Raw genomic sequence first — 24,156 nt, forward strand, 5'->3', positions numbered from 1 at the left:
TGGGGTTTCTTCCTCCCTGTACAACTCGGCTCAGGGAAGAAGACAGCTGGAACACATTAACCAGCTGACAGCTAACTTTCTGGAACTATTTCCTTCTGCAAAGGACAGCAAAGCATCCAGCCAGTTGTTCCACCCATCTGTTGGGTGGGTTTTTCCCCTCTGAAATTAGGAGGCACTCTGTCATTCTCACTGCCCCCATTTATCTGGGGGTATTCCTCCTGGATTCTGACCTGGAGTGACCAGAGAAGCACCTTCCGCCTTAAAAAAAACCCCACCAAAACCACAAAAACACTGCTACCTGATTCACTGCTACCTGAGGGCAGAAGGGGATCCTAACCTGCCGTGGGTATTACAACCAGCAACAGCTTTTGTTCGTTGCAGTTGGGGCAATTACTTCTGCCCTTCCTGTTTCTGTATGCACTCTGGTCTGCAGTGTTGTAACGTGGAGCATTTGTAGCCCACCGATGGCCTCTTCTTCAGCCCCCGATTGCAGCCCCCCTAAAACACAATCGCTCAGCAAACTAACAGAGCTTCAAGAAGCTTCTCGTGCTCTAAGACAAAACGTCATCCTGCTCTCATCTGGTGTATTTGAAATTTGCTACCAAATCTCCCTCAGCAGTCACGTTAGCATGCCTTGCAGGTTTTCATACATCTGGTGAGATCTGTCTCTTCCAGAAGAACTGATCATGGACAGCAGGAATCTGATATCCTGGGAAGCATGAAAGTCACAATGTGTCCATTCCCACATAGCTTTGTAAAAATCAAATACTTCAAATGAAAGAATTTTCTTTTTGCTTCCTGTGATCCAGTAATTTGTGAAAAGGATGGAGACAGCATATATTTGCTTTTCTTCTTCAACATGAAAACAGAGTAAAATCAACACACAAACTCAATTTCATTTTATTATAAACCAAAACAAACATGGACCTACTTTTGAAAAGGCTAAGAGAAAACACAAGAGGTGTTCCAGATGAAAAATATTTTGCCATATTATTTCTTTCAAAGATTTCCAGAGTCTTCTGAATTTTGTGCCTTTTCCTAACACCCTGTACCAACAGCTAGATCCCTGTGACACTCAGGATAAGCAGAATTGTGTGTGCCCTCCTAGGTGAAACTCATTCTAACATAGATACTCTGGTAGGTGAAGGGAGGGAGGGAGGGAGGAAGGAAGGAAGGAAGGAAAAGACCACATGAGAATAATAATTCCCTACTGGGGGGATATTTTGTGCTTTTTGTTTTGCCAGGTTAATTTTTGCTTGGGGCTCACCAACTTATTCATTCTGATTGTTAATTCATGGTCTTATTCATGTATTTATGCCTTTTCCACTATGCCTTTTTCCACTCTTCCACCACAAGAGTATCCTGGTGATGACCCACCAGACGTACGCGGGGAGTACAGCAGCAGTTGCGGTTTCAGTGCATAGTTTCTTTGCAGCGGGAGCTGGAATGAGCCCTTATTTGCTGTGGTCCCTACGTAAATGTCAGCTGTTAATAGAGGACTCAGAATCTGAACTCTGGGCTTAACGGCAACACAAGTAAGAAAGCTGAATGCTTAACACTCCTAGACCCTGTGGCAGGGTCCGTGACCCAGCTAGCTGGAGCTGTGACTCGCTGGTGTGCAGTCTCTACCGTTTAGAACTCTTCATCCTCCCAGTTGGGAGTGTGAAAAAGCTAAAACCATTCCTTGTCCTTTTTCTCTCAAATTAGAGTTTCTTTTTGTTCTCTTCCCTGCTGCCAAAGACCTCCAGGCCCCTCTGCAGTTCTGCCAGTGCTCTGAAAAATAGCGTTGCCCCCGATGAAGGCTGAGGAAGCCTGTGGGGAGCTCATTCTGCAGCAGAGGCAGTGACAAAGGGCAAGAAATCTGATGGACAACCGCCTCCTTGCTTTTCCAGCCCAGCTAGTGCAGGGGAGCACAGAGCATGCTGCTGTGTCAGGAGAGCGGCAGACTGCCGATGGCAAGGTGATAATTCCAAGGCTCTAAGTTGCTAGAGTAACTCCATCAAAAACAGTTCTGCTTTACTGCCCACATATGTGTGATTGTTTCCCTTATGTAGTTGTAAATACAGTTTTGCTAATGGCTTTAATTGTGTGAAACAAAGTAGAATACCTCTCTGGATACTCCTATCCTTTTTCATTTAAGAAAGACCACCTGAAGAGCATTGCAAAGAACCAAAACCAAGCATATTAAGTCCAGCAAGACTTATGTAGGCAATAGGGTTGGGTACAGGAGTAGTGCTTTTCTCTTTGAGAGTTTTCAATTGCATCTGACCACTCCTAGGCAAGCAGTGGACTCCCTGCGTGTTGCTCTTGGACATATACACTTGGTCCCCTAAGACAATTGAGTCTCTCCCATTGTTCCTGAGAGGTCTGATGCTGCCTTCTCTGATGTCACTTGGAATTGGGCCAGTTTGGGGTGTTTGTCCTAGCTAAGAGACTGTGCAAAGATGTTGCTCAGGAAAGAGTACTGATTGCAGGGAAGAGTAACCCATGCCAGCTGGTGACGGCAAAGCTCGGTGGGCAGCCCAGAGCCGGGAGCAGTCGGAGGGTCACTGCAAGTCTGGCAGCACGACTGCTGCCTTGTGGCCCCGATGGGAGAAGAATCGATAGTCCCTTACGGACATTTCCACTAGAGGAGTGAGGTAAATAAATGGCGGCTGGAAATCACTAGTGAGTGACTCAAGACAAGTGAGAGACACAGCAGGGAAAGAGCAAAATGCCTCGGTGTGGAAAAACAAAGCGAAGGGGGAAGCTGGAGGATGCCAACGAAAGGGGGCAATAGCAGGATGACTGGGGCAAGTGCTGGGCGGGATCCGGCGTCTGATCCCGGGTCTGGGGGGCAGAGACGGGCTCTCTTCAGGGGGACTCTGAGCAGCAGGCATAAAGGACATCTGCTCTCTTCTTTTTTCTTGGTGGGGTGGTCCCGTACCAGCCCCGTACATGAATCCCAGTGTGGCCCCAGCGCAGTGACGGCTCCTATTCAGCAGGAGAGGGGTGCCACTGCCAAACTGCAGGTGCCGCAGAGGAGACCAGCGCCATTAGGAGTCAGCTCCGCTGCATGACCATGATGTCGGTGGTCATAGCGTGGTGGCCTAGCCCAGGCCCTCTGGCTCCACGTGCCTTTGTGATAATCTTCTCCCCACAGAGCTGGAGTGGCCCTCTCTGTTCAAGCAGTGGAAAAGGTCTGGAGATGGTCTGTGTCCTCCAACACCATTTCTGGTCATCGTTCTCAGGAAGGTGGAGGGGGCACATAGCAGTACCAGAGATCATTACCTACTGCAGCTTCTCTGGCAGGATATTGTCCCCCAAAGATGGATCCCAAGCTCTCTTCTCTTGGATCACTTGGAAAGCAGTGAGTTAAGGAGGAGTTGGGGAGAGATCCACAGCACCCCTGATCCGCCCAGAGCCTCCAAAGCCTCGCTGGCCCCTTCTCCAGAAGATGCAGCAGTCTCCTCACCATACTTGCTGTTTTGGAAAAGTTTGGTTGGTGTGTCCCATCTCTGATGTGATGACGCCCCAAGGCCATACTATACCACCTGCTTACAATCAAAACCAAGCACAGACAGAATGGTTTGAGTCCCCCTTCTTGGCTCATCTGCTGATTTTAAGTAAGGATATTTGAGTTGTCTTTAGCTGTCTGAAGGGTGCGAGCCCTGGTGGGAAAAAAGGGGCTTTTAGCAACGGTATGGAGAGGAGTGAACAATGGAGTGAGGCAAAGCACAACTCATTTGGGGCTTGCTGTTGAGAATAATAGTGTGAAAGCAAGGACCATTTGCCTGTACAATGCTGAGTTTGAACAGATCACCTCTGTTGTCCGGGGTACTGCCTGCTTCTATTCTTACAGTTAAAACTGCTGGTTGTTGCACATAACTGTATGAAACAGAGAGGTCCAAAGGGTCCTGTCACACATGAGCAAGCTGTGCGGACTGAAAGGGGTGAAGAGCATGGTCAACGAGATCGTGGGGAAGAGGTCTCAGTTACTCAGAAAGCCTTGCACTTTATCTCTGGGAAGGAACACAGCAGAGGAGTGGTGCGGAAAAACTGGAGAAAATGAGTGAAACTGGGTGGGAGAGTAGAAGGAAAGAAAAGGGGAATTTAAGGCAAAGTAAAATGAAATCTGTGCCGGTGGTTGCGTGACCTTCATAAACTAAGCTTGGGAACAAGAGGGTAATTTGCGGATGTAACTTGCTTTGTGCAGGGGTGAGCAGTCCCGGCTGCGGGGTCTGGCTGCTCCCAGCGAGCATCCAGTGCCCTCTGCTGACACGGGGCCGAGCAGCAGCTTCTTCAGGGAGCCCGCGCGTTTTCGGCTGCAGACAGCTTAACAAACGCATGGCAAGTTTCTGAGCTCTTAATTCCTCTGGCAGCAAGAAAAAACAACAATTCCCCTCTGGGGAAGTGCTGAAATCAACGCTGGCCTGGCCCTCCTCAAAGCTCTTGCGGGCAATGTCCTGTGTCCTGCCCATGCCTGCCTGCCAATGTGCGTCCTCACACCTTCCAGCGCACACGGAAATTCCCGTGATTCAGCCTCACGAGATGCTGTGGAAAAACAGCCCTGTGAGAGTGGTACAAAGGCAAGGCTTACAGCGAGAGACAGGCTGAGATAGCTGGGGAAACCAAACAAATGAGCTTTCCGGCACAGAAGTGATAACCTTTATTTCGGAGGCTGTTTTTTCCAAATGTGAAGATGAGCAGAATGGGAACATTTTTAACCATTAGTGCCCTGGAAAGATTTGTGACGGGGTACCGTAGGTCCAAGTAAGGACTTCAGGCGTTGGCAAATGAGATGCTGTGTCATTAACTTTTACAGGCCCATACCCAAGAGCTAATGTGCAGGTTTGAAAGGGGACATGACTGTGTCCCATACAGGTGAGTTTGGATACTCTGCTCAGGAAGGTTGAGGATGTAAAAGCCTACCTGGCTTTTATGGGCTGGACAATTCACTGGACAAATAAGCCATCTGCATTATTTAATGCAGAGGCATCACTTGTTCCTGAACCTCAGTTTGCTGGGAGGCTGGGAGGGTCTTCTGGAGAAGTATCACATTAGCTTTGTCCTTATTTCTGCCAGAGAAAGACTGTCGGCCAGATGACTTCTGGCCAGCAATACTTGTTCTTAGGTGAGCTTGTGACTTCTCACGCTGAGAGGGGAGCTGCATTTACCTCCGCCACTTCCCAGGAAAGCGACTTAGCCAATGGGTGCTGATGTAAGAGCAGATACTACCATCCATCCCCTTTCCCTCAGGCTGTGTCCAGAAAGCGAGTGTCGCTGCCTCTGAGAGCGGTATGAAGATGCTAAATCATTGTCAAGACAGGGCAGCCTGGATGGGTTTGGAGGCACAGGTCTCTGTTTCGGAGGGTTATAGTCTCTTGGTCAGATGAACCTGGATTTAAGTGGAATCTTAAAACCTCTCCGCGGGCTGTACCTCCCAGGCAGCGTCCAGCTCACATTTAGACTTGCAGCCCAGAGTGGCACAGGCTTACACCAGGAGGAACGCGCCATGAGCCCTGGAAAGCACGTTCCTGTCTTGGGAAAGGCTTACCTAGTTTCCTGGCTCAAGCCCTGGGGCACCACAAGACAGTATTTTAGAGAAGCCAAATGTCTTCTAAATACCTTTACAAAAAAGACAGCAACAAATCCTAACTGACATGTACAGAAGAGTCATAGCATGCATGGGGTGATCATGTGAAAAACCTGATTTATGCAATGGCCCTGGAAAGAAACCATGCTTGCTGAGTTAGATGTATAGGTGCAGTAAACGCCATATGGCCAGGCACGGTAAGAAGTTCCTCTGAACACACGCCCTATTATTTTGAGCACTGTAAGTGGAAAGGGCACTGAATCAAAGAACAAATAAGTCACAAATCACCTCAAAACTCTACTGCTCAGCTATATCTTAGGCAACCACAGGAAATTTCTCATAGGGAAAATTCAGTAGATCTCAGCCCAAAGCAGCTTCTCTCACAAGGTAAGCAACAAAGGCAGCTCTGAAGAGGTGGCCTTGACCGTGAAGCAAGAACTAAAACTGGAGAAACGTCAGCCTGGCAGGGATGACACTTCAGCTGAATGCCGTGTCTGGCTGAGCACCGGGCACTTCCATCGAGCACCTCCAACAGGTCTCACCTGGAGGCCAGGTGCATCAGAGCATTTGCAGAGGGGAATTCTGCACTGCTCCCACTGCCTTTTATAGCCTCCCCACCCAGTTAAAATACGATTTTGTGACACCTTAGGCAGGGATGGGCAGAGCGCTGATCTGAGACGGAGGGGAAGGTGGAAGGTATCCAGCTGACTGTACAAGCGTGACTTCTTCACCACATCACGTGTTAAGTGGACGAGCCACCCGTGTCAGTGGAGGGTATTTGTGTGTGCGTATGTGTGTGTGTGTCTGCGTGCGGGTGGGGTGTTTACAGTCTGCTTTGCCCCCATGATAGATTCGTGCCTGGACTTGGTGCCCTCTAGTGTTGTAAATGCTCCAGTATGTAAGAAAAAATTGTAAACCAGATTCCCTGCTTCAGAATTCATGGTTTTGCTAACTCATAATACAGTAATTTTGTTAATTATGCTACATAGTTACAACTTCATGACGATAATGTGACCCTGAGCATATCAGGTAATTACAGTCACAACACCTAATACCTCAGGACATGTTTCTGTAGGCTGAAGCTAACATCTCAAAGGCCTTAGCCTGCAAAATACACCCAAATCTGTTGGATGTACAGCACTTTACCTGACCCAACGATCCCTGCATATGGAATATCAGAAATCTGGCAAACATCACACAACCAGTCACTCCTTGGTGCAGTTTGGCAAGCCACTAAAGCCAGTCTAAGTCTGTGCTGCTACCAAAAGGGCAGCCCTGCCACCTCCCCAGGTCGCTGTAGGCTTTCATAGCCATCCTCGGGGCAGCACTGGTGCTGTATGTATGTGGCTGTGAGGTGCTGATCTGACTGGGAAAAAACACCACCACAGTAACAGCATTTCCAGCGCTACTGGCAGTTTTCTCTGGCTCCCATGAGGCCACAAAGCGGGGCAGCAGAACCCCAGAGAAAGGAACTGGGGCAAGAGCGGGGCTGCCTGCCTCAGTCTCGGCCCCAGCGCCGGTGGGCTCAGGCTGGCCATTGCAGTGCACCTTCCCGGTGCCTCAGCAGCGCTGTGCATCAGCCACCAGCGGGACCACCACAAAACCGCAGGGGCTCGGGGAAGCTCCTGCGGATAACCACCCATCAGCCAGCCGGTGTGGTGTGCCAGGTGCTCTACTGCAAATCTTTCACCTTGATTCAATCAGCTTTTTAGCGGAAAATAATTCTGCAGATGATCTCTGCTGATGTAATTTTGCTCAGTTAAACAACTCTTATATGAGCCTTCCAAAAGCTGGTGGTTTTGTCCCTGACTGTCCTGCTTGCCTCAGAGCCCTGACGCGAGGCAGCCCCTCCGTCAGCGCTGGCCTCTTGCACACTGCCGTCTGCATGATGCAAGAGGGGCAGCAGCGTTACAGTGCAGGCCAGTTGCATCAGGCACGGACCCGCATGAGGCAAACTGCCCCATGTGAAAGATGAAGTCATCCTTATCCCACTGCAGAACAGCTCATGTTGAGCTTTTTTTCCTGTGGAGATTGCATCATTAACCTGGCTGAAGCACTGAGCTGTGAAAAATCAGAAGACTTTAGTGAGAAAACAGTGAGGAAGTTGACTGCTTAACTGAATTTCGTATAAAATCCTTCCAGTTATTCCAGCCTGACAGTCTAGCTTCTCTAGAATCTGTTATGCAATGATGGTGGGGAACTTATGGGACTTCTTAAAAGCATTTGCTGGAGAGACATTGCTTGAATTTTGAAAAAAGAGAGAGAAATGGGGAGAATGTCCCAAAATAACAGGTTTAAAACCAAACACAGTGCAGGTACACATTCTCGTGCAACTGTTACTGAGAGCTACTGCCCAAAGCCACCGAGATAAGCAGCACTAACTCTGCCTACCCTCCACGTCCCAAAGCTTGGGAAGACAGCACGATTTTGCAATGGGCCTGGCAGATCAAAACTTAAGAGCTAAGTAGTTTGGAGGCACAATAAACCGAAGAGAGAGTGCCAAGATCAGTACTACTGGGAAAATAAACTCCCTCCTGTGCAAGAAAGTTAGATTCCACATGGCAATTTGGTAAACACTGTGGTGGAGTCAGTCTTTTGCACAATAATCCTGGGATACTTCCAGGATAACACCCCTGAACCACCCCAAAGATTCAAGCGATGAGTCACGCCAGAGGCGCTGTTAGGAGTTTAATTCTGAGCGTGAGAGAAGCCCCCTGGTCATGGTCATAGAATCATAGAATCATTGGGGTTGGAAAAGACCTCTAAGATCGAGTCCAACCGTCAACCCAACACCACCATGTCCACTAAACCATGTCCCTAAGCACCTCATCTACATGTCTTTTAAATACTTCCAGGGATGGTGACTCAACCACTTCCCTGGGCAGCCTGTTCCAATGTTTAACCACTCTTTCAGGAAAGACATTTTTCCTCACGTCCAATCTAAACCTCCCCTGGCGCAACTTGAGGCCATTTCCTCTCGTCCTATCACTTGTTACTTCGGAGAAAAGACCAACGCCCACCTCGCTACAACCTCCTTTCAGGTGGTTGTAGAGAGCGATGAGGTCTCCCCTCAGCCTCCTCTTCTCCAGGCTAAACAACCCCAGTTCCCTCAGCTGCTCCTCATCAGACTTGTTCTCCAGACCCCTCACCAGCTTCGCTGCCCTTCTCTGGACACGCTCCAGCACCTCAACATCCTTCTTGTAGTGAGGGGCCCAAAACTGAACACAGTATTCGAGGTGCGGCCTCACCAGTGCCGAGTACAGGGGCACGATCACTTCCCTACTCCTACTGGCCACACTATTTCTGATACAGGCCAGGATGCCATTGGCCTTCTTGGCCGCCTGGGCACACTGCCGGCTCATGTTCAGCCAGCTGTCAACCAACATCCCCAGGTCCTTTTCCGCCAGGCAGCTTTCCAGCCACTCTTCCCCAAGCCTGTAGCGCTGCAGGGGGTTGTTGTGGCCGAAGTGCAGGACCCGGCACTTGGCCTTGTTGAACCTCATACAGTTGGTCTGGGCCCATCGATCCAGCCTGTCCAGGTCCCTCTGCAGAGCCTTCCTACCCTCGAGCAGATCAACGCTCCCGCCCAACTTGGTGTCGTCTGCAAACTGACTGAGGGAGCACTTGATCCCCTCATCCAGATCATTGATAAAGACATTGAACAAGACCGGCCCCAAAACTGAGCCCTGGGGAACACCGCTCGTGACCGGCCACCGACATCAACATCACCACAACTCTCTGGGCCCGGCCCTCCAGCCAGTTTTTTACCCAGCAAATTATCTTGTGTTGCCCCGGTGTTTGCCTGCCTACACACACTGTACGTGCCCACGGTGTAGCAGAGCCACAGCCGAAAAAGGTAAATTTATTCATTTATCATGTGTATTCACTCCCAGTGATGGCGAGGGGTGGTTGGACAGGGGCTCTTCCGACACCCGTAGGCCTGTAGCTGAGATGCCAAACAAATCCAGGTCTTCGGGAGCAAGGTCCTCGCCTGGGGCTCCCGGCTGCCTTCCCCGTCCCACGGCACCCACTCGCTGCCGCCGGTGGCTGTTGAGCCCGCACGGACACGAGCGGCCCGGGGTTTCTCTTTTTTCACATCGCGGCCGGTAACACCGGAACGCCCCGTCGTTGCTCTGCCCAGACGCCGATGTGGCGCTTTGCGGCTCCAGCTCCCGGGCCCTGCCGGGCCGGGCCCTGCCGCTCCCCGGTCCCGGGCGGTCCCGGGCGGTCCCGCTCCCCGTCCGCCCCGGTGCTCGGGGCGGCCGGTCGGTGCCGCTCGCGGGCACCCCGGCAAGGGCCTTGCCTTTGCGTAGCCCCGCCCAGGCGGCGGCGGCCACCAATGGGAGGCGGCGGGGCGGGGCGGAGGGTGCTCCCCGCTGCCCGGGACGGGACGCGCTGCGCTCCGCTCCACGCGGGGTCCGACGGAGCCCTGCCTGCGCTGCCCGCCCCGCTCCGCACCGCCCTGCCTGCGCTGCCCGCCCCGCTCCGCACCGCCCTGCCTGCGCTGCCCGTCCCGCTCCGCACCGCCCTGCCCTGCCTGCGCTGCCCGCCCCGCTCCGCACCGCCCTGCCTGCGCTGCCCGTCCCGCTCCGCGCCGCCCTGCCCTGCCTGCGCTGCCCGTCCCGCTCCGCACCGCCCTGCCTGCGCTGCCCGTCCTCGTCCGCACCGCTCTGCCTGCGGTGCCCGTCCCGCTCCGCACCGCCCTGCCCGTCCAGGTCCGCACCGCCCTGCCGGCACCGGGACACAGGTAAGCTGCGGGGTCCGCGCACCTGCCTGCCCGCCTGCCTGCCCGCCCGCGGCGGCGGTCCCGACCCTCCCCGGTGCCGGTGTCACCGCCGGGCGGGGGCTGTTGCGGAGGTCGGGAGGACCGGCGGGGGCTGCGGCGGGTCCCGCAACCGGGAGGGCAGCGGCAGCGATACACGTGGGCTGCAGCCGGCTCCGGCGGGCGCCTCCGAGCGCCGGGGGTACCGGGCCGAGGGGTGCGGGGGCCGGGGGATGCGGAGACCGGGGGTGCCCCGGCAGGGCGTGCCGGGCCTGGGGGGGGCCGGGCGGGGTGATGCGGGGCCATCCTGCCGCCGCGGGCCGGGAGCCCCTCGCCGTGACGTGCCCGGGCATATCCCGGCGCGGCGCCCGCCTTCCCGCGGGCGGGCGGCGGGGGGCGCCGGCGGGGCCGGGCGGCTCTCGGCGGGCCGGGGCCGCGCCGGCAGCTCGCCCCGCGTGGGGCGGGCGGCGGCCGGGCTCCGCGCGTGGCGGGCCGGGGGAGGCGGCGGGCGAGCCGGGGCTTGCCGGGCCGCGCAGCGCGGCAGGTGGGCGGGCGGCCTCCGGCGCGGCGGGGACTCGCGGACGGCGCCCGCCCACGGCGCCGCCCGCACCGCGTGGGCGGCGCACACGCGTGGGCGGCCCCCGCCACACGCATCGCAGAGCCAGCGCGTGTGGGGCGCCGCGCACGCCACATGGCGCACCGCACCCGTGTCTCGCAGCCCGCCACCAGCCTCCCTTGATTATTTAAGTCAAAAACAAGCGGTCGTAGGCCTCGGATCTGCAGGTGCTGACGCGAGGTGCTCGGTTCGCTCTTCACCTCCACGCGAGGATTTGCGGGCGCAGCGGCGATAGCTGCGTAACCGGGTGCTTGCTGGGGTCGGCTGCGGGGGCACGCGGTGGTGCGCTCCCCCCTTGAAAGCGCTGTAAGTATTTTCACCTATCGAAAGGTGTCAAGCATTGCTCAGGGCGCGTTTAAGTAGTTCAGAATAAGTGCTGATTGCAAATTCTTTTATTCATAACAGTCATTATTCAGATTACATGATGCTTTTCTCGGTGTAATCTGTGTGAGTTTATGATGGTGTTAAGAATTGAAGAAAAAAACCAGGCACTCCGAAGAGACTGAATTATTATTGCAAGCAAGACAGTGACAATTACTGAGAAGTAGGTGTGGGGTGAAAACCAGGTAGAAATCCAAGGTTTTATAAAAATTGATAGGAGTCTTGGAAGTCTTACTTGAGATATCTAATAAGGCAGAGTGTGGATGCCCAAGGTGGACAGCCAGAACTTGAAAAAAATCAGGAGTTATGGTCCCAATCTATAATTATTTATCAAACCTCTACGCAGTGAATACAGGAGTAGAGCCCTGTAGCCGCAACCCGGGGTGGCCGAGAATTGAAGTCATCCACATTCCGGAGGGATGTCATGTTCCTCCAGGAACCGGGATTCTCCTTTCTCGAGCCTCGGTTGTCCACTGCAGCTTGTAAACTGGCTCCTGCTCCCCAGGGGAACCGGCACTCCCCGCGGGCACGTGGTGCCGGGGGCAGCCCTCCATTTGGGCAGGGATAGACCTGTGTCTGGGTGGGTGCCTCGTGGGACTCTGCAAAGCTGAATGGGAACAGCAGCAAAACCAGGAGTAATGCACTCTGTCCTGTATTGGGGGCTTTTTTGGTAGTGTTTCAGCTGCTCCCCTCTGCAGCTAAAACGAGCAAGCAGGAGTAGAAAGTGAGTGTTGCAACCTGGGGACTATTGCAGTGCAGTGCAGTTAAGAGAGATGAGACCAGCCCAGAGTGCTTCCCGCCTGAGGTTGGGGTGTTTTCACCTAAAGCAAACATAAGTTCCCAGCCACTCCAAATTAAACAGTTAGTGGACGATCTTGTGAGTAGAATTTCCAAATATATTGGAAAACCTGCTGATTTCCAAGCCACGTGGAAAGAGTCAGATTCAGCCTTTTTTCCCCTACTTTTGCTTCCCTGAGCAGTCCTTCATCTACAAAGCATCCTTCAGGGGTGGCAGAGTCACTCCCAGCATGGTTTGTAGTGGAGGGAGGCACAGAGAGATGCTGTCCGGACAAAACGAGTGCAGACTAATGAGCAGGAGCAGAGGAATAACTGAGCAAAGGCTGGGACTAGACACTGCCATACACAAGGCATGCAGTAATATTTTCCAGATAACATTTCAATTTTTCCCCCCCTCCTTTTCACTTGCAGTTCTTACTTAGGATTTCAGCTCTCTAGTTTTATGTTCCAATATATACAAGTATCTCATCTGAGCCGCAGTTACTGCCTGGCTGTGCTAGTCTGTCGTGCAGCAGAGTAGAAACCTCCTGCGACATCCCGCTGGTTCGCGCGGTGACGTAGAAGAGCCGCTGCAGGTGTGCAGGTGTCAGAGCCCCTGAAGGTGGGTCTCGGCCACCCCCCTGTCCCAGGCGAGCAGAGACCCATGGCTCGAGAGGACAGGGCCTGCGCCTGGGGCAGGGACCAGCCCGGCCCATCTCCTGCTGCGGGTCCTGCGCCGTGCTGCCTGCCCTGCCTGCCCCCCGGTACCGGCCGTGGTCAGACAGGGAGAACCAGAAGCGCTAACGCTTTCACTGATGATTTTTTTGTACTCTTTCACTTACTGATTTCCTTGCGCTTTTTTTCCTACCAGAATCCATTAGCTGGACACAAAAGAAATTTTTTTATATATATATATATAGTTTAGATTCCCAGATAGTCAAATTTTTTTGACAATTACATTTCACAGGAAAAAGAAAATGAGAGAGCTCCAGAACTGTCACAGAGGTGAATGAACTGCAACTTGCACTGTAGCTTTGCTGAAACGCTTTTTATCTCATGCAGTGAAATTCATTCAGCAACTCATGTTTTTGCTATCTTGAGTAACAACGCAGTGGGGAGCACACTCTGCTTGCCTTGCTGAGGCAAATTGTCCCACTAAGACAATAAAAGAGTCCTTTAACAAATGATGATGTTTTTAAGTTAGAAGTTTTCATGCATCTCAAAACGATGGCAGTACATTTTGTTTCCCTCCAACTTAAAAGTGCATTGATACTGTGTCATGTTTATATTCCTCTTTGGCAAATAAAATCTGTTGCTCTGGCAGTCACCTTGACGTCCCATGTAGTTTCCAAAGAGGTGGGAGGGTTTTGCTGTGTTTTTGGTTTTTACTTTCTGCTAATTAGGACCAGTTGTTTTAGTGGCTTATTAGACTATCCGAAATTGCTGCTTTACCAGGGCAGTGCTATGTAGTTTGGATGTATGCTCCACTTACAAATTAAATGTCTTGGTTCTGGTATGGTTAAAATAAGAAGTAAAAAAAAAATCCCACAGCTTTGAGTTTCATGCCAGATATTCAACAAAGCGTTCTTCCATGTATCATTATATTGTGGCTTGAGAAATAGCAGGCCTGCTCTATGCTTAATAGTTTTGCTGGCATGGTTGTGGTGTGCTTTTTCCCCCGCCATCCCGGAGTGATACCGTCATGCTGGCAGATATCCTCATGCGTGGAGTTGCACTGCCACGGGATTCCTTTTGCCTGTGTAACTTTCTGTATTTGGGAAACTGGTTTAAGCTGTGCCTCTCCTGGGGAGGCAGGCTGGGAGGGATGTATCCCTAGCTGCAGACCCTTCTGAAGTGCAGAAGAATCTGTAAATGTGTGAGAGAAAGTGGTCGTGTTGCGTTCGCAAGACAGTTTCACCAAAAAGACTGTTGGTTTGCTTTTTGGTTTTGGGAGGCTTTTTTCCCCACCAGTTCTTCTTTCTTGTATTACAGTGGCACTTTGGAGAGCCGATGAAAATCGGTCCCCTTGTTCTCCAGACTCCAGTGTCTTGGCTCCTTTTCTGTTGCCTACAACGCTGTTTCATACATCTTTATGCTCTTGTTACGAGCGAAAGCCTAAATCAAGCTCTGGACCAGAGCATCAGCAGCGCTGACCCCCCTGCGTTGGGCAGAGGCACCCGCTGGCACGGGTGAAGGGGGTGTGGGCTCGGAGCTCACCGAGAGGTTGGGTTCAGGCCGTTAGTGTGCCAGCCCTCCGAAGCAGTTGCGTGTCACCCCTGTTGAGCCTGTCTCCCCCCTTTTTATTTTTGCTACTGCATTCAGCCTGTAGCTGAACCCTAACACTAAACCCTGTGCTTTTCCCTGGGCATTGGCACCGAGCTCCCTCTTCGCCACCTTCTGAGATGGTGACAAATCTCCTTTATTTATTCGGTAGTGTCAGTAACCTTTACACTATTTATAGGCTGTGATCGTGCCCCTCCCGAGATGTTTGCAAGATAAATTTAGCTCCTTTAGCTTCTCATCGCCAATCCTCGCTGGCTTGCGCTGCCTTTCCTTGTAACAGCTAATGAGACCCGGCCGTGTGCGGGAGCTGCGGCGAGGGGTGACTCACTTTCTATGCTCGTCCGGGGCAGACTTCATCTCAAATGAATCTCGGTTGTTCAGAGCCTGGGGAGCCCGTCCAAGTGTCTGCTTCCAAAAGGCAGCCGGCAAGGGAGTGGTGGGGGATTAAGCAGAGGAGCGCAGAAAAAGCCTGCAGAGGAATGCTGCTGTGGGACGTTGTGTTCGGTGCCCGGGAACGGTGCAGATGGGAGGGGAAGGGGGCTGTGGCAGGAGGGGCCGGGGGGTGCTTGAGAGCCCTGCAGTCTGCTCCCTCCTCTGCTGCTAGAGCCTTGCAGGGGACGGGCATCCCGGCTGAGCTTTTCCTTCTCCCGAGGCTGTGGAGCAGGACGGCTCTGGTTGAAATGCCAGGTTTTCCCAGGTGATTCAGGCTGTTCAGGGCGGTGGTCTTCAAAAGAGCATTTTCAGGTGTTCCGTATTCCTGGTGGGTGCTTGGAAGTCAATGAGTTTTGCTCTCAAGGCTGGTTGAACACTGTTTCTCTTCTGATTTGCTGCACAAGGTTATGGGGAAAGCAAAATGAAGATTGGTCTAGTGGGGGTGGATTTTATTCCATTTCTGTCATTATGGTACGAACCTATCTAGAATATGCAGAAATGAACAGACAGCCCCAAAACTCCAACTAAATTGCTCAGTTTTGTAGCTTCAGTCTGAGTTGCTTGTTCTCGGTGAGATGCCGGTCCCGTGTTCCCCTGTGAGCTGCCCTCGTTGAAGGTGCAAACTGTGGTTCCACTGAGGCTGGGGCAGTTCTGCTGCTAACTTCAGCTGAGCCATTAATTCACCTCGGGAAGGCTCTGGATGGTGTTTTTGAGGGAGGTGGGTGCTTGTTCAGCTGGTGCTCTGAGATGTCTGCAAGCGAGCCTGCACTGAGCCGGAATGTGTGCGGAGCGAGAGCCTGGACAGCCTGCACGGCTCCAGGCCGGCGCAGCGGGGCGGCAAGTGCGTGTCCTGTTCTGCTGGGGACACAGCCGGCCACCAGCGTTTGGTCGTGTCAGACCAACGCAGCCACGCTGGCCGGAGCTGGGCTGCCGGGTCCCGAAGCTGGGACTTTGCTGGGACTGAGCTCTCTACCGATAGTCTGGGGTGCCCAGACCTACAGCCAGGGCTGGCAAAGTCCACTGGCCTCCTGCGAATCGGTGACCTGAGCAATCGGTGGGTCTACCTTAATACTGGAAACGAAATTTCATTTGCTCCATCATGAAGGCTACGATGAGGCAGCAAAACCAGGCAGTTCATCCCCAGCCTTGCTGGGAAGCCCTTCCTGAGCTGCTGGAGCAGCCTGCCGTGCGGTGGGAGCAGGCAGCCTCCTCCTGCCAGTGACATCCGTGATGCATAAGAAATGCAGACTGCCGTCCTGGCCAGAGCGGAAACTTCTGCCCAGAAAAGGGCACGCTGCTCATCTTAAAAGTGTTGGGGCTGGCTGTGACCTCTCTGCCTTCTCTTCTTCTCCTCCTCAGGCTCCCAGCCCCGATGGACTGCCAAGAGAGCGAGTACCTGGATGAGCATGGGAAATGCATCCCCTGCAGAAACTGCATGCCCGGGCAGGAGCTTTCCAAGGTAAATTGGCTGCTCTGGAAGGACTAGGAATCATCTGGCACCGAGGCTTTTACAGTGCTAGGGGAATCCTCTGCCAGCCTTTCTTCAGAAGGATAGTCTTAGGTGCCGGCATGTTGGGAAGAGCTGGGACTCAGTGGGAAAGGACGGTGAACAGTTTCCCTCACCTTGGATAGGAGGGCGAGATGATGGAAGTAACGGGTGGGAAGGGATTTCAGGTTGCTGCTCGGGGTGCCCTCTTTCCTTTTTGCTGATGGAAATCTAAATTTCCTCCTGGTCCATAGCGCCGGGTGAAGCCGCACTGCCCGGCCAGGCTGCGTGCTGGGTGGGCGCGAGCAGGACATGGCTGCGGGGGAGGTCCGGCCCAGCCTCGGCGGTGGGACTGGTGCTTCCTGCCCAGGCGCCCCGCGGTGTCTCCCAAAGCGCGTCGCTGCCAGAGCTTTCCTCCTCCCTAAACGCAGCCAGTGGGCCCTGGCTGGGCAGCAAAGGGCTTCCCCGCGTGTCTCCATTGGAGCTGCTCTGGTGGCAGCTGCTCTCGGCTGGGTTCTGAGGACCCTTTGCATGAGCGGTAACCCCTCCACTCTTTGCCCCCAAAGAAGGGATGCCGCTCACCTCGGTACCACTTTGGGACCTGAAGTGGCTCCTCGCCGCAGCTGTGCGCTCAACCTCGTGTCTTGCAGGACTGTGGCGATGGCAGCGGGGGGGATGCGCAGTGCGTTGCCTGCCCTCCCAGGAAGTTTAAGGACATTTGGGGGCATCATGGCTGCAAGCCCTGCCTGTCCTGCACCCTCATCAACCGCGTCCAGAAGTCCAACTGCACGGCAACGACCAACGCGATCTGTGGGGAATGCCTGCCGGGGTGAGTGGGGCCGGATCCTGGCTCAAGCGGAGCCATAGTGGCCGCACCTGGGAGTGTGCAGGGAGGGGATGGACAGAGGGGGCTTTATCTGAGGCCACCCAGAACATGGGATGTAAGAGGAGCCCTGGTGACCCAGGGCTGCCTCTTTGAGGACACTGCTAATGACATGCAAATCAGACCCATCCGATGGCCCCCTTGTAGCTCCAAAGAAGGGAACCTGAAGGCTCCCATGAACAAGCAGTGGAAGAAAACTCCTTCCAGGCCTGAGTTGTTCCTGTGGACACCAGGGTGGCTAAGCCCTGGAAGATGAGCGGCTGTAGATGACTACAATTGGTGGTCCCCAAAGAGGAGGACAGACTGTGCCTCGGGTGATGGGTTTAAGGAGTTGCTGAAATGAAGACTGCTGTATACAACCAGCCTGCAAAATGCCCAAGGGCTGCAGACCACGTGCTGGCGAGCAGTGGGACTCGGGGCAGAGGAATGAGTCGGGGCTCTGGTTTATGAGCCTCTTCCCAGACGCCGTGGTAGGCTGGGGTGTTTCTGTGGCTTCATGGGGCTATTGATCACTATTGCCCACTTCAGCAGATGCAGGGCCGGGGGGGAAGGCAGTTCGAGTGATGTCACTCCTTGGCCAAAGTGGCGACAGACATGAAAAAGTAGCTGCGGGTATGGCTTCAGCCAGCGATTGAGAGAGCTGCTACCTTGGGGCATCCCAGCCTGCTGGGGCAGGAGTGCGGGGGGGTCGGCTCTCCCCGCGCTGCCGCGGAGCGGACAAACCGCCTGTCTCTCCAGAGCCGGGCTGGTGGGGGCTCGCCGCGGGGCCGTGCGCTGCTGAGACCCTCTGCTCTGTTGGCAGGTTTTACCGCAAGGCGCGGATCAGCGGGCAGCTGGACTGGGAGTGCATCCCTTGCACCAAGCAGACGCCCTCCTCTGAGCCTCAGTGTACGTGCTGTCCCTTGCCGGGGCGGGGGGGGGGGGGGGGGGGGGGGGGGGGCGAGGTGTTCTGGGGTAGAGGGGGTGGTGAGGACATGGTGGAGCAGAGTAATGGTACATGCTAAGTCATTGTGACCGTGTCAAAGGTGTGCGCTCAGATGTGCACCATCCTTTCACTGATCCCGTTTGCTGGCCAAGCCTACTCCGCTGGCCACAGCACAAGCCACTGTCCCACAGACCTGCTGGAGGAGGCATGGTCATTACACATGAAGAGGGACTGGCAGGGAGGGGGTGGCCCAAGCCTCGGGGTTAGGCTCCAATGTTTTGTGGCTGGTGTGTTTGCAGGTCGGTCCAGAACAAACCTGGTGAAGGTAGCCGTCCCGACCGTACCGCCGCAGGACACGGCCCTTCTTGCACTGACCAGCAGTGCCCTGGTCATCATCGTACTGGTGCTTCTGGCACTCTCAATCATCTACTGCAAGCGGTTTTGGAAGAGCCAGTGCCAGCGAGGTGAGTCAATGCCTACAGTGCTTCTCTTCCTTCTCCCTTTGCTGTTCACACATGCCTGTGGCCCCCTCCTCACTGTGTAGAGCATTGTCTGTAGCGTTGCTGCTCTTGCAGCGTACAGTGACCCAAAGGTTCCTCTGCTCATATGGAATAAACATGTCATCCTGCTTTTCACATCTGCAGGACCTCTCTTGTGCTTTGCCTGCTCAAAGGCACGGAGGAGCCTCCCTCCTCCCTAGTACCGTAATTAGTCGGAGGACAATGCTGTCAGAACTGGCGATCTTCTCTTCCTGGAGTTTCTCAGGGGCAGGCTGAGGTTGAGTGCCTCTTTGCAAGGCAGGACCATAGGACTGGTGGGGGAAGAGGGCACTAGGTTTGGTGGCTGGGATTGGGGCACACTGGTGTCCAGCAGCGTGCCAGGGAGCTGCTGGCTTCCAGCTCCTCGCCGGCAGACATACCGCACAGCTGAGGACGTGCTGGGGAAGCAAGCCAAGCTTCGCTCAGACTGGTTCTCCTCTATCCTCCAAGTCTTCCTGAGGACTCAGAACTTCTCGGGCCAGCGAGCAATGTTCCCGACTGCAGCAGTGCCCGGCAGATTCCTGTGTGAGGAGCAGATGTCTGGTCCCTGCTGCCTGGGTGTGAAGAACCTGAGCCCCTGCTACAGGCAGGCAGAAGGTACCTGCTCCTGGCACCTTCCTCTTTCTCTGGGGGGAGGGAGGGTGGTGCTGGGCTCCAGCTCGCACGGTCCTAGGACCTACTGATATGCCCTTAGGCAGGAAGGACAAAGCTGGACGGTGGCTGAGTCCCACCAACATGAAATTTGGGACCTCTCTTAACAAACGCTTGCAGACCTTGTACCAGAAATGCTTGCGCGCAGCCCCTGTGGCTCCTGATCCCCCCAGCCCGCTCCTGCTCTCCCTGTGACTGGGGGAGTGATCGACCCCACTCAAAACTTTGCAGAAAGGCACAAAAGTGGCTTTGCTCAGTGGTGGTGCAGGGGACAGGGGTCTGGTCTCTGGCAGGGTGCTCCCAGCTCTCCCTGCAGGCCCTGGGCCAATGGGTTTAACAGCAGGGCTGACAGACCCCCAGAAGGGGCCAGGGCAGATCCCGGGCTTTGCTGAGCCGTACCGGTTTCTGGTTTCAGGCCCCGTGGAAGCGGTGCAGTTCACTTCAGATGTGGAAGCCGTGGGTCTCCAGCTCCCCTCTCTCCAGCCGGAGATGGACTTGCCGCCGGCCGTCGTGGTCGGCACTGCCTCCAAAGCCCAGCTGGGCAGGAGCCTCCTGGAAAGCCAGCCCCTCATCCGGGCCTCAGGCCGCGGTGACTGCCTGGCTGGGGTCCTGCCACCCTCCAACCCCAGGCAAGGCCAGCCAGGCACGGTGGAGGCCCTGGCCCCCCTCTCCTCCTGCGCCTCCGAGATGCAGCACAAGTGGCCGCACACCCCGGTGGAGTGCACCGAGCTGGACCTCCAGAAGTTCTCCACCCAGGCAGAGTTTGTGGGCGGCGAGCGGCCGGAGGATGCGGCGAGCCGGGCAGCGCAGAGGATCCCGGCAGAGAGCGGTAGTGCAGGGCAGGAGGGGGCCCGGCGCCCGCCCTCCGCCTTCCCGAATCCCACCACCAAAAGCGGGGAGCAGCCGGTAAGTTCCTCCGGCCTCGTTGCTCCTCTGAACCGCCTCCGGACACCTGGGGCTCGGGCACAGGGTGCTGGACTCGCCAGTGGGTTAGGGACGTAGACTAAGGTTCATTAATATCTGGGACTAACTGGTAATTATCAAAAATTATTTGCCAGATGTTTAGTGATGTGTCACTCAACAGGCCATCAGCCATGGAGACGTGACTTGCTGGGGCGGTTTCAAACACTCAAAAGATCAGAGTCAATTTATTGAATGTATAAGCATATCTTTAACTGATGTGCTCTTGAGTGGTTCTTGTCCTCTTGCTCTCCAGAAAGCTTACCTGGCAGTGGGGGGGAGCTGGTTCCTCCTCCCTCTCTGGTGAGCTCGTAAGAACCCGGTGACTAACATCACTGAGGCTCAGAAAATGTCTGGCAGAGAGATGGGCTTAACAGCTTAGCTCCAGGTGACCGTTTATGGAAGCAGTTTGCTGGGAGGCCCTGGAGCATCCCAAGAAGGTCGTTGGCTCCGTGGAATGGTAGTGCTGGAAGGAGAAGCAGCATTCCTCTGAGCCTCTGTGATGGCCCTGAGAGCAGTGACAGGCGTTGCTGTTCTCACCAGACTGCCACCAACCTTGGGGTCTTTGTCTTGCCAGGTGGGTGATGCCCAGAGCCTCGTGACTCAGATCAGCAGCACGGCGAAGGGTAAGTGTCTCTCCAGCCTCAAGTTTGTTCTACAAGTATTGGGGTAGCGGAGAGAGGCAGATTCTTGGAAGGGAGCTCCTCCAGAAGCCCACCACGGCTACGTGGAGGTGCCAGTCATCACAGGGACTTACCTGACTTTTGTGGCCTTTGGTGCTAGTTCACAGGGTAGATTTTTTGTGATGCTGCCTTGAATGGTCTGTGGGTGGGTGGCGGATGGACGCCCAGTTGTCACTAGTTAACAGCCTCCCCAGGACTGAGCCAGCTCCATGTTGCTGAGCTCTGAAAGTGATGTTGGAGGAGATACCTACCCTGGCAGGGTGGCGTTTCACCTGCTTGGCAGGGACAGGGGCTGGAGTCTGGCTGCTCTGTTTATCCTTATCCTAGCCCCATAGGTTGGTTTCTAACACCGCTTTGCTGTGTTGCTGCCCCCAGGTCTCCCAGTAGCAGAGCTGCCCCATTCCTTGGTGCAGTCACTTGCCTTCTTGTTGGACCCTTCCTTGAATGGTGTGAAGAACTTCAGCCACGTGGCGCTGGAGCTGGGGGTCGCGCCCCAGTTGCTGGGACGGATATCTGGATTTGAGCAGCTCGTCGCTCACTTCACCTACGCGGGAGGCGCGGTCACCATCCCACTCCTGGCCCAAGCTCTGCAGCGGCTCCAGCGGTTCGATGCCTTGCTCCTGCTCTGCGACCACTTCGCACTCAGCCAGGCTCAGGGCTGCCAGCGCTAGAGAGGACAGGGAAGGGACGGAGGAAGCTCCAGGCACTGTGTATACTGGTACGGGAGAGGATCCGGTAGCCCTGCGGTCACGTAATCTCTCTGGCGTGCACGTGGGGAGTACGTGGAGATGGTCTTTGCACCGTGGAATAGAAGGACGCGAGGGGAAGCGTCCCTCCTCGGGGGAGCGCTGGGAGGCTGCAGCCGTGCTTTCTCCCAGCCTCCATACGGGAGGGTTCGCTCAGGCCCCTCCAGAGGCCATTTTTCTCTGGCTGTGTTGACACCCTTGTCTGGCAGCAGAGTGTCGTCAGTCGCTGTGCCGCCTGTGCCACGGTGCTCTCACTCTGCAGTGAGCCCCATGCTGTTGGCGTGGGGTCCCTCGGCCACAGGGCTCAGTCTCCACAGGCAGCCACCCTCCTACGGGCCCTCCCATTCCAGCTTTCCCGTCCTTTGTCTGGCCCGTGCTCCGCTTTCCCAGGTGCCAGTTGCCACTTTCCCAGTTTACTTTTTGCTCGCTCCTCTCCCTCTGTGCCGGAGACGGTCCTCGGCAGAGGATCTGGCTGTGGCTGCTGCGCCGGGCTCCAGCCTTCGGTCTCCCTGTGCCACCCTGGCGCCTTCCCCTTCATGTCCTTTTTGTGAAGCGGTGCAGTTTTCTTGCAGGAGTCTCAGACTGATCCCCAGGATGGGTTGACGTATGTCCTTGTTACAGCGCAGTGCTGTGGCTGCCAGCCTGGGGAGGGTGCTGGCTCACTCCCCAGGCTACTGCCATGCGCCCCGGCCCTGCGGACTTCTGCTGACCGCCGCCTCCGAGCACCGAGGCTTTGCAAACCACCCTGCGGTGACACAGGGCGGCAGAGGCAGGGCCGCTTCACCGCCGTGCCCTGGGGAGCAGCCGGCGCTGTGCCAGTGCCGGGCGGCAGCTGGAGGCTGAAGCCATGACCGTGGCTGTGTCACAGTCAGCGGTGATGTCCCTGTGCCAGTCACGGCAGAGCCGGCTTGTTTTAAAATAATTTTTCTTTTTTTTTCCTGCCTAAAAATGGCCTAATTTTCTCATTTCTGGGAGTAGCTGCTAGGGAGGGGAGCACCCTTCTGCTTTTAATTTCTTCCTGGAGGATTTGTCAGAGGTTGCAACAGTCCCGCCTGTGCCGTGCGCCCCTGATTTTGGGTTTTGTGCCCTGGGGCTGGTGGCTGTAGGTGTCTGGGCTGTTCTCCTGAATCTGCCCCCAGCCTCTGGGGCATTACGCGGGACTTTGCCAGCCACCCGGCAAACGGGGATTGGGGGATGCAGCAGGAGCCCATGCCGTAGCCGAGCCCTGCCCGGCGAGCGCTGCTCCTGCCCGCCTCTCTGCAGTCTGGCATGTCTGTCAGGGGCAAGTGCCTGCGCGCAGGGCGAGGCGGCGCGGGGGCGGCCAGGCATGCGGGGAGCTGCCCCGGCGCGGCCGCCAGCCGGCGTGGGGCCAACGTGGCGGTGCCGGCGCCCGGCCGCAGATGCCGTTCCTGCTGAGGTCATGGGCAGAGCAGCCAGCGGCAGGGCTGCGGCGGGCGCCGGCAACCCGCAGCTCCCTGCGACCGGCGATTCAATGCTGGGTGCCTTTAGGTGGCATCCAATAAGTGTCATCCCGGGTTGTCCCGGGACCCCCGGGCAGCAGTGCCGGGGCTGAGCCAGCGGCACTCACTCGGGCGCTTTGTTGCTTTGTTCCTCAACGCTGCAGCTGGGTCCGGCAACTGCTTTCTGTTTTCTCCTCTGTCACCGGGGTCCTTGGCCATGCCGGCGGCGTGGCGGTCGCCAGCAAGCGGCACTGTTACCCTGCTGCCCGCCCGGGCACCCACCGGGCATCCCCGGCTGAGCTCACAAGTTTTGCCTTTTATCTGACCACAGTACTTGGAAAAAGCGGGCGACCTTCTGGGAAGGCAGCCCTTTCCTCAGACCTGCCCAAACACGGGTATTAATAGCTGCTGTTCTTTTTTCTTTTCCCCATTAAATGCTGTTAAGACTTGAACGCACTCAGGATGTGGTTAGATAACGGGAGGCATGGGCAGTTTCAGCTGGATGTGACACTTTCTCTCCCCCACTGTTTGTTTCTTCCAAAGTCAAGGTCGTTTTATTGCTCTTTGTTCCGCAAGACCCAGAAGTATTAGACCTTGTACCCATTTTAGGCTGGGGTTAGTCAGGCTCTCATTACATGCTTGGTCTGTTACGGAGCAGACAGGAAAAGTATTGCTAAAGCAAATGCAGCCCGGGGTCAGGGTTTTTTTTGTTTGAGGTTTATCTGCGGCAGGGAGAGAGTGTTTGGATTAATCATGTAACAAAATTGAATAAATATTTAATCCCTCTGTGGACACACTTAGTCACTTCCAGCAGGAATTAAGTTAAATTCACCTACAGAGTCTGAGTAAGATCGTTCGTGCAGCTCAGCTCACCAGCTCTGGCTTTGAAGTTGGAACCGGTCCGGGTGGCTTGTCCTGCGTGTCCCTGTGTACGTGTGTCACCGGTGCCACCAGTGGGTGGTCCCTCAGGGTGTGCAGAGCCGTGGTGGCTGGGCAG

General features: G+C 55.2%; 1 protein-coding gene across 3 annotated transcripts; it reads left to right on the forward strand.

Annotated features, from left to right (window-relative positions):
• The first annotated feature begins 10,159 nt into the window (after positions 1-10,159).
• Positions 10,160-23,097, forward strand: EDA2R (ectodysplasin A2 receptor). Of its 3 annotated transcripts, none has more exons than XM_076347116.1 (9): positions 10,160-10,322; positions 16,186-16,285; positions 16,963-17,141; positions 17,998-18,083; positions 18,420-18,584; positions 19,110-19,256; positions 19,726-20,216; positions 20,848-20,896; positions 21,329-23,097. In XM_076347116.1, exons 2-9 carry the CDS (start codon positions 16,199-16,201, stop codon positions 21,622-21,624), a joined length of 1,500 nt encoding a protein of 499 aa, XP_076203231.1. In that variant the 5' UTR covers positions 10,160-10,322; positions 16,186-16,198; the 3' UTR covers positions 21,625-23,097. The 3 variants fall into 3 exon arrangements, with proteins under 3 accessions (XP_076203231.1, XP_076203232.1, XP_076203230.1); XM_076347117.1 differs by lacking the exon at positions 10,160-10,322 and adding an exon at positions 11,203-11,259; XM_076347115.1 differs by lacking the exon at positions 10,160-10,322 and adding an exon at positions 15,042-15,091.
• The last annotated feature ends 1,059 nt before the right edge of the window (positions 23,098-24,156 follow it).

The sequence above is a fragment of the Aptenodytes patagonicus genome, chromosome 9, assembly GCF_965638725.1.
Source record: "Aptenodytes patagonicus chromosome 9, bAptPat1.pri.cur, whole genome shotgun sequence".
In the NCBI taxonomy this organism is placed as follows: domain Eukaryota; kingdom Metazoa; phylum Chordata; class Aves; order Sphenisciformes; family Spheniscidae; genus Aptenodytes; species Aptenodytes patagonicus.

Excerpts from the sequence above, each read along its gene's own strand:
- EDA2R (XM_076347115.1), top strand. Across the intron at positions 18,585-19,109 it reads GAAGAGCCAGTGCCAGCGAG|TCTTCCTGAGGACTCAGAAC; the intron begins GTGAGTCAATGC and ends CTATCCTCCAAG. Across the intron at positions 20,897-21,328 it reads GATCAGCAGCACGGCGAAGG|GTCTCCCAGTAGCAGAGCTG; the intron begins GTAAGTGTCTCT and ends TGCTGCCCCCAG.